Source organism: Phaseolus vulgaris, chromosome 9 (genome assembly GCF_000499845.2).
Source record: "Phaseolus vulgaris cultivar G19833 chromosome 9, P. vulgaris v2.0, whole genome shotgun sequence".
NCBI lineage: Eukaryota > Viridiplantae > Streptophyta > Magnoliopsida > Fabales > Fabaceae > Phaseolus > Phaseolus vulgaris.
This window is the reverse complement of record NC_023751.2, coordinates 25,658,791-25,673,694: the sequence shown is the minus strand read 5'-3', so window position 1 is coordinate 25,673,694 and position 14,904 is coordinate 25,658,791. Positions and strand designations below refer to the sequence as shown.

The window sequence follows — 14,904 nt, the reverse complement described above, 5'->3', positions numbered from 1 at the left end:
CAAGATAGAATTCTTTGAATAAAACAAACCTTGTGCAGGCGCAACTTTTATGTAACGTAGAACGTGTTGAACACGATGATGGTAGATCGTAGGTTTCTGCACGAATTGACTCAGATATTGAACTGCAAGCATATATCTGGTCTAGTGTTTACCAAATATAGAATACGTCCAATGAGTCTTCTATAACTTGAAGGTTCATGAATTTCACTATCTTCAAACATGTTCTCTGCCTTTTTATGCGAGGGTGTGGCTACAGGTTTGGCACCCAACATCCCTGTATCATCAAAGATCTCTAGTGCATATTTATTTTGACAAAGATGCATATCTTCTTGTGTTCGTGCTATCTCCAAGCTAAGAAAGTATTTTAATTTGCCTAGGTCTTTGATTTTGAATGTTGCACTCAACAAGTTCTCGACATAAGTTATCTCATTCAAATCATCACCACCTTAAATTACATCATCTGCATACTAATAATGCAACAAAAGATTTTTGTGTTTTTATGATAAAGAGAAAATGATCAGCTTGAGATTAGATGAAACCTATGGTCAAGGGATATGAAGCAAGTTTTTCGTAACACTGCTGGATGACTTGTTTCAAGCATTACAAGGACTTTGTTAGATGACAAACTTGGTTTTGCCTTGGATTGGTGACTTCAGGAGGAACTTCCATGTAAACTTCTTCAGTGAGCTCACCATATAGGAATGCATTATCCACATCTAGTTGTTCAAGATACCACTCTTTGACCACAACAATGGTAAGGATTATACGAGTGATTGTCAATTTTTCTACTGGAGAGTATGTTTTGATGAAATCAATTCCTTCTCTATGTGTGTAGCCTTTTGCCACTAACGTGCTTTGTACCTTTCAATATTTCCATCTGCTCTTCTTTTAATTTTATACACTCGCTTGTACCAGATGGAGTCTTGTATTTTGGAAGATCCACCAACTTCCAAGTGTTGTTGATCTCAAGAGATTTAATTTCATTGCTCATGGTTGCTTTCCATTTATCAGATTTAATTGTTTCCTCATAAGTTAGTTAAAATGCTCATTAGATAAATTATTATATGATAAAATTGAGTTGAGTGTGTACCTTGCTTTGTTAACATTTCTTACCCTCTGTGAAGATGTTAGCAGTTGGTGATGACAATCTTCTAAGTATATAGGGCTCCTTTGGTCGTTTTTTGATCTTATGAGATTTTCAGTATCTCTTGGTTCAATATTCCTTCATCTACATTGCCTTTGTGATTACTGTCCTGTGGGAGGAAGTCGTACATATGATGCACTAAATTCTCATCATAGCCTATCTCATTTTGTTCACTTTTACTAGTGACTTGACAAAAGTTTTGTTCGTAGAAAAGCACATTTTTGGAGACGAATATATCTCTGGTTTGGTGTATCAATAACCACATAGCCTTTTATCTCTGCTTTAAAACCAGAAAGATACATTTTCTGGCTCTAGAATCTAGTTTACTTCTGTTGTTTTCAAAAGTAGATGTAAAACACAAACATCTAAAGATACGAAGGCTACCTATATCAGACACATCAAAACATAATTTTTCATAAGGACACTTATTTGAAATAATTGGTGAATGAATTCTATTTATACGATACACAACATGAATTATAGTGTAAGACCAAAAAACCTTAGGAAGCTTGGAAGAAACATGAGGCACCTGGTTACATTTAAGATATGTTGATGCTTACGTTCCACCACGGAATTTTGTTGTGGTGTCTTAAGATAAGTGGTTTGGTGAATAATACCATACTTTTCATAAAACTCTTTCCAATGAAACTCTTTTCCATTATCTGTTTTAATATTTTTAATTCCTTTATTAAACTGATTTTTAACCAAGGTAACAAAATTGCATAAAAGACTACACATTTCATTTTTACTTTTAATCAAATATACCCAAGTAATCTAAAGTGATCATTTACAATTTTTAGGAAATATATGTGACCATGGATAGAGGAGATACTAAAAGGAATCCAAATATATATCAATGTGTATAAGATCAAAGGAATTATTACATGTGTTTTTTCTTAATGGAAAAGGTAATATGTCACTACAAAAAAAAATCAGTATTATTTACGGATTTTTACCCACGGATATGAGTTCATAGGTAAATTCAGCATTACCTACGAACAATATTACCTACGGACATTACCCACAAATTCTGAATCCGTAGGTAAATTCAGCATTACCTACCAACTATTACCTACAGATCTTATTACCTACCAACTTTTATCTACGGATCTCTACTACCTACCAACTATTATTCACGAATCTCTATTACCAACGAATTATCACCCACAAATCTCTATTACCTACCAACTATTATCATAATAATTATATGCATAATATTAAAAATATTATTATAATATGAAGAATTATAAAATCATAATTAATATTCATAAATAATAATAACCATAACTAATAAGTATACCTATTATTAATATTATAAAATTAATAATATTAATATAATAATATAATTAGTATTATGTTAATAATATGAATAATATTAATAATAATAATAGTATTATTGATATTAATAATATAACAAAATTAATAATATTAGTAATAATAACATTAATAATATAAATATTATTAATAAAAATATTTATAAAATTAATAATATTTAATAATATTAATAATATTTAATAATACTTATAATATTTAATAATAATAATGATATTAAATATATGAATAATGTTATTAATTTTTATTTTATTAATTATATTAATATTGATAATCACACTCATAAGTATAATAATAATCATAATATGACAACAAAACTTGATTGGTGTAATGGTTAAAGCTTTTATGGACATTCTTCAAGGGACTGGACTTCGAGTCCCACCTGTGTAAGCATCTCCTCGAGCGATCTGTGTGTCAATATCCAATAAATCACAAACATGAACTTGTTCTTCGAGAGCATAGTCCTTTTCATCACACGACTCCACAAATGATAGTTATTACCATTTTCATGACTTTAAAAAGAAAAAGGAAAAACAACATAAAGAATTCAAGGAAGAAGAAGCACTTAAATTTCGTAACAAATAAAGCATAAAAAAAGTCCATAATAAAATTAAAAGCTCAAAACATAAACTGTAAACAAATAAAAAATATAAATATCAAACATGACTTTCAAAATCAACCATACTTAACAAATATTTTAGTTATTTAAGTTTTCTATCCATTAAAAACTTTTGAAGAGAAAAAAAAAATGTATATTTAAATATAAAAAATTGAGCTTGACTTAACGACAGAGCATTTTAGTTTTTCAAACTGTTTCTAAAGTAGGAAAACAAATCTTTGTTTCAGTAGGCATTCAATTTAAACAGTAAGAATAAAATAAAAAGTCCCTTTTCATGAATATAGTCAAGTACTGTTCTGGGTTTGTAAACATCCATAGCCTGAATATGATGAAAAAAAAAAACACCTTTGCTTCTAACTCAGCCTATAAGCAAACACTGTGAATATAACGAATCAAAATCACCTCGGTTTAACAAAAATTAATTTTGTTGGTGAACTCTTTGAAAATATTTAAATTTGTCCTTGAACTTTTCCTTTTCTAATCGGTTTTAAAATTTGTACAACGCCGCTGAAATAGGTTTACAAAATAAAATAAATATTGGAGGAATATTTAGATGGTATTGAATTTTTATGATGTAAAAATTTACTATAATCTCTGAAAACTACAAATATCAGCTGCATTAATAATACTTAGGTATATTTTGTTTTGAATTTTGAAGTGTTTTATGAAATGTGAAAATTTGAAATGTTTTAAAAGTAGTGAATGAGGCATTTTGTTTAGTATGTATTGTGGAGGTTGGAAGCAAAATAAAAATTTGAAGAGGAAACAGGTAAGAGAGATTATTGACAGTTGTGCAGAATATTAAAAGGGTTGTTCCCTTTAACTCTCACTCACTGCCAGTCCATATGCCAGCCAGTTTGGAATATATGATTTTCTTTCCAAACTCCATTAAACACTTGTGTCACCACCTTCCTTTCACACACTTTCTCACTCAGATCTCTCCTCACACACCACCAAACACCTCCTTTCACTTTTTCAATTTTTTTATCTAATAACCACTCACCCTTCACATTCACATTGTTCATCACCAACATTTTATCACTTGTTCCATCAAGATTGTTTCATCAGAAGATACCTGGGATCAAAGAGTTGATCGTCAACAACAATGCAAGACGCAATTGGGATTCCAGCTTGCTTCTCTTCTGCCTTGAAATCAAGTGATGATCACACGACCGTCACCCGTTCAGGCCAGAGCGTTCACATGTCCGTGTACAGAACAAAGATTGCTGATCACTGCCGCTTGATCACCATCACATGGTGCAAAAACCTGATGCTCCATGGCCTCTCAGTCGCAGTGGAAGGCCCAGAAGGAGAGGCCCAATACAGCTGCAAGGTCGAGCTCAAACCGTGGTACTTTTGGAGAAAACAAGGTTCCAAGCGCTTCCTCGTACACGGTAACAAAGCTGTTGACGTTTTCTGGGACCTCAAGGCTGCGAAATTCAACGGCGAGACGGAGCCAATTTCGGAGTACTACGTTGCGGTGGTGTGCGAGCAAGAGGTGGTGCTCCTGGTCGGTGATTTGAGAAAAGAAGCGTACAGAAGAACCGGGTGCCGACCAGCACTTATCGACCCGATTCTGGTTTCGAAAAAAGAGCACATATTTGGGAAGAGAAAGTTCTCAACAAGAGCGAAGTTTCACGAGAAGGGTAGGTGCCACGAGATCTCAATTGAGTGCAAGAACAAAAGCAACATTGGAGGGGAATCGGCATCAAGTGGGGTTGAAGTTCAGCCAGAGATGGAGATTAGATTGGACGGGCACGTGGTGATCCACGTGAAGCACTTGCAATGGAAGTTCAGAGGGAACGAGTCCATCCATCTGAACAAGATGAGAGTGGAAGTGTATTGGGATGTGCACGATTGGCTCTTTAGTCCTGGTTTGAAACACGCTTTGTTTATTTTTAAGCCTGTTTTATCATCCATGTCCATGTCTATGTCTATGTCATCATCATCGCATTCAATTTCATCCTCTTCGCCACCTTTATCGTTGTCCTCCACATCCACACCATTATCCACTCAAACGGGGAGTTCTGGATCCTTGGAGGGGTTTAGTGTGAACGAGTCATCAGAATTTTGCTTGTTTCTATATGCTTGGAAGGTTGAGTAGTCAAAATAATGGTAATATTATTGTTTTTTCATATCATCAACCCAAAGACTTCCAAGATTTGGAAAGGGTGTGGAAAAAATGCAATGTTGATGAAGATTGAGATTGGTTTGAGAGTTGAAAGAGAGAGAGTGAGAGAGAGAGAAGGGTGGTGGGGCCAGAGAGAGGTTTAGTTACAGCTGGGGTTGAACAATTGTGCATAATGGACAAAATGGATTGAATCACAGACACATGCCCAATAATTCTGCATGCGTCCACGTCTATCTACATCTGTCATCTACTGCTTTGCAAATTCTCTCTCTTCATCTCATCTTGAGAACAGAGCTATGTATATGTTTTAAATTATGAGAAGCTGCACCTTATGTAAACCTTAAGTATAACATAAATATAGCCAATACATTATTCAACTCAATGTCTCTATTTACCCATCAAAACCTCTTGCATGTGACTCACTTCCCGTGAACAATGGATGTTTGGTGATGCTCATATACATGTCTACACCAATGGAGAACTTACTATCATTCTACTTATTCAATTCAAATTAGGGTTTTAATCAAAAAAATTACAAACTAATCTCTTCACATTATGATGAATATTTAAATTACATACTTCTTTTAACCATTATTTTTCTAAATCTATGAAGTTGAGATTGAATTTGACCATATTGAAAGTTATCTGTTAACTGTTAATTAATTAGGATATAGTTTTTTATTGAATAAAGGTTTAGTTTTGATAATAAGTTATTGTTAAAAAAGAATAAGTAGAATGGATTTATAAATCCTTGATCTGATTTAGAAATTGGATTTCCATTATCGTCTGATTTATAAAAAAATAAATTAATCAGTTCTTAAGAAAAATAGAAAATTCGAAAATATATAAAATAGAAGAAAAAAATGGAATTAACTACTTATCTAGAAGAGCTATTGAGAAGGTGAGAAAGTTTAAGTGATAGGTGAGAGAAGAAGATGAGTTATAATGTCATTATTTAATATATATATATATATATATATATATATTATATGTGTGTGTGAGAGATTTAAAAAGAAAAAATAACAGCAACAATATTATAAATAATTAGGATTAAACAATAAGCAAGTATAGGAAAATATATCAATCATCTAAAATATCGAACACAGATCTTTTATAAGAAAAGAAAAATTAAAATCTAATTCGAAGCCTAAATTAGGGTTTTTTAATTTTTGGGATGGGATCAGTCTTGGAACATGGGTTGATTGTGATCCTAAATGATCTAAAGCGTTTCCTTTTAAATGGTTGAGTTGATATGCATCCACAAACTTTTCCAGTGGCTTTTTTCCTTATGGTTAGTTGCTTTATTTTATAATATCTTTTTCAAGTGCAATTTCACGTCTTCCAAAATTTTGATTTTCTTATAAATCCTTTGCTAAAGGGTAAGCTTATCATCATTATCAAATTGGTCATCAAATTTATGGCACTTCTTTTAATGTCTTTTATTATCTTGTTGAGAACCAATATTTTTCATAAGAAGAGATATGTAGTTTTTTTTTCTTATACAAAATCTTTATTTTTCAAAGCAATCCAATTGACTTCAATTTTATCCTAACTTTGATTATCTTTTCAAAACCAGCATCTATTATTGAAAAGCTAGATAAACTTACTTTTTGAGTTAATAACAATTGTTGTAACAAATTTGAAGTTGGGGTGAAGCTCTTTTCAGCAACTAGTTGCTCTTTTTGGGATGCTCTCCAATCATTTTAAGTTGATTTTGGAACTTATGGGGTGCTTTTCAGATATCACTCTCCATTGAAATTAGCCTCATGCCAAGTTGCAACATTCTCATTTTTTAATTAATATTTTTTCACTTTATAGAGTTCTACAGTAGAATCTTATATGCTTTTTATTTTAACTCATATTATAACACGAAGTTGCTATTATTAAAGGTTTACATATAAATCAATTATACAATATTAATTTATAAATATAATATTTTTATCTACTTATATGACACAAGTTAATATAATTTGTAATTAGTATAAAATTTTTAACACAATTATTATATGATGAATTGGACATTTTGAGTAAGAGATTAATTACCGGTAACACAAGCCAATATTAAATTATTGTTTGAAAAAAAAAAGAGCTTATATTTTAATGCACAGTAATGGTAATATCTCCATAACCTTTTTAATGTTATTGGTTTTTCCACTAATTGCTATCACACCAAGATATTGTAAAAAAATTTGATGAGAGTGAGGGTTGCATGGTAATTTCGCTCTTACTAACCATTCTTGCTTCACAGTCACTGCTATAATATATATGCTATGTGTTGGAATTCAAAAGTCTATGCTATGAGACATTTAACTACATATCTCCACCTTTTGCAACAAATTATTAAAAAGAGATTATTAAACAGTAAGTTTAAGATAAATTTATTGTGATAGTGAAGTTTGCTCCAAAAAATGTTGTTGTTGGTTCCGAGAAAAAACAATAGTTAAACTTGCAACGTGTGTCTCTCTAGAGGTCCAGTCTTCATGATAGGTATGGACCACAGTGAAAGGAGATTGGTGTAAGTTAGATCCCTTCAAAGGATGAAACATATAGTGGGAACTTAATTCAACTAAGTTAATTCACATCTCTAGTAATCTTACCCTATCATATGAAATTGGATTCAAAGGTACCAAAGAAATTGAGGAACCTATTGTTGGTTAACTCGAAGACCACTTTCGGAAGTCCATTCTCCTTTATGGAACTCTCATACTTGATCCATCCAAGACTGTTTTAGAGAGGTATAATTATTTTTTTCTTTTATATTTGGACTTAATGTTCAAGATACAGTGGTTTTTAAAAAAATTTATTTGGTTTCTAGGATTTTAAAAAAGTTCAATTTAGTCCTTTTCATTATGTTTTTACCAACGACATTAATTATTGATGACGTGGCGCACATAGTGACATTGGTTTGCACACGTGGACTGAAACGAAATTTTAGGGTTTGAAAATTGGAAAAAGAAGATTGAGAGAGAGGAAGGTAGAGGCGACGCATGGTGGAGTCAAGGGACGAACGCTCTTTTTCCTCGAAAGATTGTCTGCTCAACAGCAACTACTTACTGTGCTGCATTAAAATTCTTAGTACCAAGAAGGACAACAACAACATACATGCAACCCATGGCATTGAAAATATCTTGTTTCTTGTTTGATCTTACATTTTGGAGCCTAGGTTTCAAAACATGCTTCCAAGAAAAACAACTACAATAGTGGAAATGGAAATCTTAGGACAGTGTACTAAGAATTGCGCCAATAAGTCCAATGTTGTTTTCATAAGCAAGACATGCATTAGGTGAAGAAGGAAGTTAAGTATTTTGAAGGAAAATAAAAGTCTTTCGAATCATGAGATGAAGTACTCAATTCTTTAAGAAGTGTTTTAGTTCTCTTTAGGCAAATGCCAAAGACCATATATCAACAACCATTTTACTTTTGAACTGAAAATAATTCTAATAATAAACAAAATATTATGACACTTTTAGACCTAGTCGTGCCCCTCCCTTGGCTCCACCACCATAATCATCTCTGTCTCCGCCTCCCTCTCCTTCAATCTTCTTTTCCCAATTTTCAAATCATAAAATTCGTACTGTCACATGTGCAAACCAATGTCATTTTGTCGTCACATCATCAACCGTTAACGTCGTTGGTGGAAACTTAATATAATGAACCAAATTGAACCTTTTTGAAAGCCCTTGGAATCAAATTGATTTTTTTTAAAACCATTATATTAAATTGAATTTTGACCCCAAATGTAGGGACCAAAAAGGTATTTATACCTTTTAGAGAGAGGCAAAAAATTGAGTGTATGGTTTGGAAGGTTCCAGGATGGTTTTGTGATTTTTTTTTGAATTTGGGAATGAACACAAACCTTATTAAAGAAATGAACTATAAAATCAATTCAATCTTATAAAATCGGCTTATAAGGTGAGATTTTCACCAACTCATATACTTTGAAATGTCTTTATCTCTAGTTAATGTGTTATCTCCAACAAACCCAAAAAAATACGAAACTTAACACACAAATCTTCACCATAACTAGTTCTATGGTAAAAATGTCAACTTTATCATTACATAACTTTTTTTACAAAACCTTGTATTATTAAAGTCTACTTTTTTTTTCCAAAATTTTGTATTGTCAAAGTCAATTGTTAATCAAATCTCACATAACATACTTTAGATTATTAGGTTGATTTTGATCAAAATATGATTAATTTGAACATCTACCAATTTTAAAATTGAAAACCCAAAAATTTAAATTGTACTCTCATATTAATGTTGCATCCTCATAAAAATTGAATTATTAATTTTATCATTCAAAAATATATATTTTGAATTGTGCATTCTAAAATATATTTAGAATATATTTTTGTATTTAGAAATACATTTTGGAATGTGCTACATTTCGCAATATATTTTCATATTCAAAATTGTATTCTAGAATCTCCAGAAATTCAAAATAGGTTATGCATTGTACAATTTGGAACCTTTCTAGATCACCCAATCCAAAATATGGTTACTTTATAAATCTCAACAATATTTTTGATATTTTACCACTTCATACGGGTGCAACTTCAAACAATGGAGATAGAAGTTCAAACCAAGGGAGTGCAGAATGCAATGGCGTGGAACCAAAGTTCCAGAATGAGTTTCACTCACAATTTTTCAAAGGAAACTTTAGGCCCTTTTAATCCAAGCCACGGACAAATGAAAAACCCAATAATATAGAACAAAATAAAATAAATAATATAAAAAATCTAAATTTTCTTTAACGCCCATTAATTGGTCGATTACTGTACTCAATTTAGTCATCAAATGAAACAAAATAGAAAAAATCAATTAAATTAGGAAAATTAATTTTATTTTAATTATGAAAATGTTACAGTATTTTTTAAATATTTATAAAGATAGTAAAAAATTATAATTATTTTCACTATTTATTGTTTAAAACTTAAAAATAGAAAATAAACCAGACTATAAAAATTAAAATTAAAATTTTCCCTCCAAATAAATAGAACAAGGTATTCTCTCCCAACGTTTGATTTTGTGAGCATTTGAAATTGTATGATCATGGTAAAATATTAAGAATGTCAAATAGCTTCACACCATAATTGTAATTACAAATCATTCTTGTTTGTTGACATAGTTTTAAAAGTATTTATTGAAAAAGTCAACAAATTTATATATGTAATAATAGTGAGTGACTGGTGTAAAATTGTTTTACAATGTGAGTATATATAACATCTTTTTTTTTTCAATTAATTATAATTAAAGTATGTGAAATTTCCCATTGTTGCCCTAGAATGAGTATCATCGGTGTCTAGTTGCTTCAAGATTCAAGCATTCATAAGGCACCGACACATTCTTTGTTCATTATTCTCCTGTATGCTTATTTCTCCTTTGCATTGGCTTCCATTTATTCTTTTATCTCCTAGCTTTTTTACTATTTCTCTGTTTGGTGTTATTTTAGAACATTAATTCAGAAAACTGATTATATAGTATTTGTAGATAATAATAGATTGATTTTTTTTACTATTTTGTTGTTGTTTCCAATAATATCATCCCTCGATCCCTAGTAGACTATGAAATAGATTACCTATTGTTGGTCATAACTTACTTATTTTCAACTTATCCTTATCAAAATTTACAGTCGACATAACTAACTGAGTAGCCGAATTAAGGGTCAAAAACTAATTATAATGGACTTAATTCAAATAAAAAAAAAATAAAAAATGAAGAGATTTAATCCGTTTAACTTAAAGAGAGTTTAACTATCGGCTAAATCACCCCCTAGCACTAAAATCACAATGCATTTAGTGTCATTTATTGTAAAAAAATTAATAAAGAAAAAGAGACAATCATATAATAAAAAATAAATCCCTCCAAATGAAACTCCATCACCATGTGGTGTCACCTTAGGATGCCCACTTAGCATGCTCAAGGGTCACATTCACAATTCATGTTACTAATTTTCATTCTCTTCTAAACGTCAACAATGGTACAAATCAAATAATACTAATTTCTGTCAAAAAATAAATAAAACTAGTTTCAACATGGGTCATTTGATCTTGCTGCCTTTTACCTTAGGTGTTACCAAAAACGTAAAAGTATCCTTTTATTTCCAACTTCAAATACTAACTTCCCTGTCGGTTGGACGAGAACCAGATCATAGGTACTTTATCAATTATTAATAAAAAAGATAATAGGCATTTTTTATTAACAGGAACACATCCTGACATACAAATTAACTTAGGGGGCCAAAAGTCATGTCTGTACTTTCCATTCTGTCAGTTCCGACTAGTGATATCCTGTCGTCGTAGACATCAATATATCCAAATGCATTGGTACCAGGAGGACATTCCAAAGCAGCTTCAAAAACTCTATGGTGTATCCCATGAGAGTCAATGGAGTATCCCCCTTTATGATCATGCCCTGCAAGACAGGCCTTAACGCAATTGTATCTGTGTATCAAATTCATTACCTCATCATAATTCCACAACAGTGTCGCTTTACTTGCCGCACCAGGATCTAGAGGCAAATGGCAACAGACAATCACCTTCTGTTTCAATTTTGTTGCATCCAGGAGAACACCATCTAACCATTCCATCTGTTCCTTTCCAAGAGCTCCATTAAACATGACAAACCTTCTTTCAGGCCCCTCCAAATTATCTGGACTGTTCTTATCTTCATTTGGATTCTTCTCCCTTAGGATTTTCATGGCCTCCAATGTTTTTGGATGATCTTGTGGCCAACCAATGGTACTGATGTCATAGGCATCCAGAACTACAAATCTATATTCAGGCACTGGTGAGAAATCATAGTATGCACGGCCATCAAGAGTTTGGATCTTCAATAATGGAAGCAACTTGCTGCGAGGGAGATTGTATAGGCAGTGATTGCCAATCATATGATACACGGGTCCCCCCTTGAACATCTCAAATTCGTCCACAACTTTTCGTACACTGTCAAGAGATTGATCTTTGGGACAAAACCCATCAACAATATCTCCAAAATTGATCACAAACATGTGCTTCTGATAAGTGTTCCATTCTTTAACTGCTCTCTGCAACACAAGAATACTGTGCCTATAATACCGTGGAACACCAAGGAACGAGCGACCATCAGAAATGTCAGCATATTGGACATCAGAAATCAATCCAAAAGAAAAACGTGGTTGCGTAGTAGTAGTAGCTAGTCCATTAGAAGAAACCATGGCGTCTCTCTCTAAATGCCCCTATCACACATTAAACATTTATAAAGTCAACAAAGCAGTACTTTCCAAGAGCAATAGGATCTAAAATTACACAAATAGGAACCAGTCATCTCATTCTCCACTTCAGCAACCATTCAGAGAAGGTAAAGAATACATATCACAAATAAAAACAAGCAAAATGTTGAGTTGCTAACAGCCTGTGTTCAAATTATCTGCTTCTAATATTTTCTTATCAAAGTAGTTTCATCCCCCTCTCACTTGTATAACAGTCTTCATGTGGTCAAGTTCATCAATCTAAGATTAGAAAATGCAGTTTCCATTCTCATCTTAGATGAACATATGCAGGATATAAGACCAGTATTTATTATGAAGTAAAACTTTCGGGAATGAATTTCCAGTCATGCGCGAGGACAAAATAACTAACAAGCACGTGAAAAACATAGGCAGTTGGTAAATGAGGAAATAACCTCACTCCAGCTCTAACGGTATGTTTGGAAGGACTCATTCAGTGTTGCAGGTAAAATTGTGAGCCGAGAAAGTTGGTGCACTGTTCGTATATGGAATAGCTGATTAGCGAAAATCTACAAGGCAAGGATGGGAGAAGATGTGCCCCTCTCACATGTGAGGAAATGAGAGAAATTGGATGGTGGGTTAGGGAGTTTACCCCCTTTTCTCCTGCATGGGAAGAATTTTTGCAATAATTTGCATGTTGTGGGCGCAAAATATGCAGATTGAGTCCCATAACAAATTATGGTTCCTTGCATAATCTATTATGGTGTAGGACATAATCGATTATGGGAATCGAAATAGTTCAGGCATAAACCCTTACAAATTGCACATTTTGTACAAAAGCTTGTGACTGCATAGTTGAATTAATTAACTAATATGTGTGAGTGTGTGAAAGAAACTTCATTGATGTTTTATTACTCAAGTCTTACAAATCCAAATTTTATGCAATATTTACAGAGTCAGCAGTCCTGAGAAAATATGCTGATCCTGATACTTCAAACAGACAAGTTTCCCTTTAGTCTAAATTCACAATACTTTGTACTATTGAGTTTTCATTCTTTCCAATGCCTTTAATTATTCCATTTATTATGAGTTGACAAGGAAAATACTAAATCTCCAGTAATGGAAGGGCTTGATGCTTTGATAGCAGTATGCAATTTTGTTGATAATTTCTTTTAATGTTTTTTCTTTTTTCTTTTTCAGAAAAGAAAGAGATGGATAATACCTTCCTAACCTGATGTATATGGTGAGAGATATCCTTTTTTTCTTCATGACCATTTTATTGTTTAATTAATATTCATAGTATTATTTTACTGATCAACCTCAGACTTCGTTACTTAATTCATGTGCTGCTCCAAAATCTCAAAAGAAGGTGAGTCCCCCACCAATGTCCATTTTGACAACAATAAGTAGTTTGCTTGTTAAAAGAATGTAGAAAATGAAAAGTCACTTTAAGAACGTCTTAAACTGTGATATTTTAAGAACTTCAGGTTAAAATATGAAATGCATCTCATCTAAACTATTTAGCATTTTAAATTCTACTTGTCATCAATTAAATTCTTATATTAGTCCATTTTATGGGCTTCGCACACTTTAAAACCAGTTCACATTCACTCACATGTAAAAATAAAGGGTTCTACACTAGTTTAATCTGGTTCAGGGTCAATTCAATTTCAAGATTATGCAGACATAACATCACAATGCACACAGTCCAGAGAAACATAAATTTTGAGGTACAAATGAACCCCACAATGCTATTCCCTCCGCCCCAACCTTCCTTGGCTTGCCCCACCTGATGCATTTCATTTCAGAAATTTCAAAGCAGCAAAGGTTTTATCCAATTCCAAAACCAAATAAACAAAACAAATTACAATAAGAGATCAAGCAGCGATAATAAAATTGCAGTCTAAGACTTGGAACAAAATCATTGTTAAAGCAAATGAACAAAATAATCCAACATGAAAGGTTACCTCGATTGAGAGCTTCATAGGGTTTCGGAAAACGGTGTTGACAGGTGCATCAGCGGGACTGAGAGTTTATAGCTTCAGAGCTTCATACGAGTTCGTTGGCATCAGACAAGGGCTTCATTGGAAATATGACTAGAACACGCTATTAGGGCTACGAGAAAATGAGGATCTGAAGAAAACGGGATTAGAGGGACGTAGTGCTTGTTGAAAACGGAGAAGCTGGAAAACGCGAGACGCCAACGCCAATAGAATTGAGCTGTTCAGGCTTAGTTGTCCCACTTACAGAACTGGCGGTACGCTATCATTATACAATAAACAATAAATAAGCACGTTAGAACAATTACAACTCTCTTATGCTCCCTCCAACATGCTCACCTACTTCCACACACAATTCTAAAATTATTTTAGAAACTCAAAAAGTATTATAAGATAATCATAAGTTGGCTTGTAAATTCCACAAAAAAGTGTTACTCCATATACGTGGTAAAAAGTAGATTAAATTAA

At 32.5% G+C, this 14,904-nt stretch overlaps 2 protein-coding genes across 3 annotated transcripts; one reads left to right on the top strand and one right to left on the bottom strand.

The window, feature by feature from the left end:
* Nucleotides 1-3,823: 3,823 nt before the first annotated feature.
* LOC137821805 (uncharacterized) lies at nt 3,824-5,603 on the top strand. The gene has a single exon (XM_068626561.1). The coding sequence runs from the start codon at nt 4,201-4,203 to the stop codon at nt 5,197-5,199; it is 999 nt and encodes a 332-aa protein (XP_068482662.1). The 5' UTR covers nt 3,824-4,200; the 3' UTR covers nt 5,200-5,603.
* A 5,552-nt stretch (nt 5,604-11,155) lies between these two features.
* On the bottom strand, nt 11,156-14,795 carry LOC137821672 (manganese-dependent ADP-ribose/CDP-alcohol diphosphatase-like). Of its 2 annotated transcripts, XM_068626382.1 has the most exons (3): nt 14,404-14,695; nt 12,892-13,099; nt 11,156-12,445 (listed from the first exon to the last, which is right to left on the bottom strand). In XM_068626382.1, exon 3 carries the CDS (start codon nt 12,422-12,424, stop codon nt 11,456-11,458), a length of 969 nt encoding a protein of 322 aa, XP_068482483.1. In that variant the 5' UTR covers nt 12,425-12,445; nt 12,892-13,099; nt 14,404-14,695; the 3' UTR covers nt 11,156-11,455. The 2 variants fall into 2 exon arrangements, with proteins under 2 accessions (XP_068482483.1, XP_068482482.1); XM_068626381.1 differs by lacking the exon at nt 12,892-13,099 and having other exon boundaries at nt 14,404-14,795.
* Between the last annotated feature and the right edge of the window lie 109 nt (nt 14,796-14,904).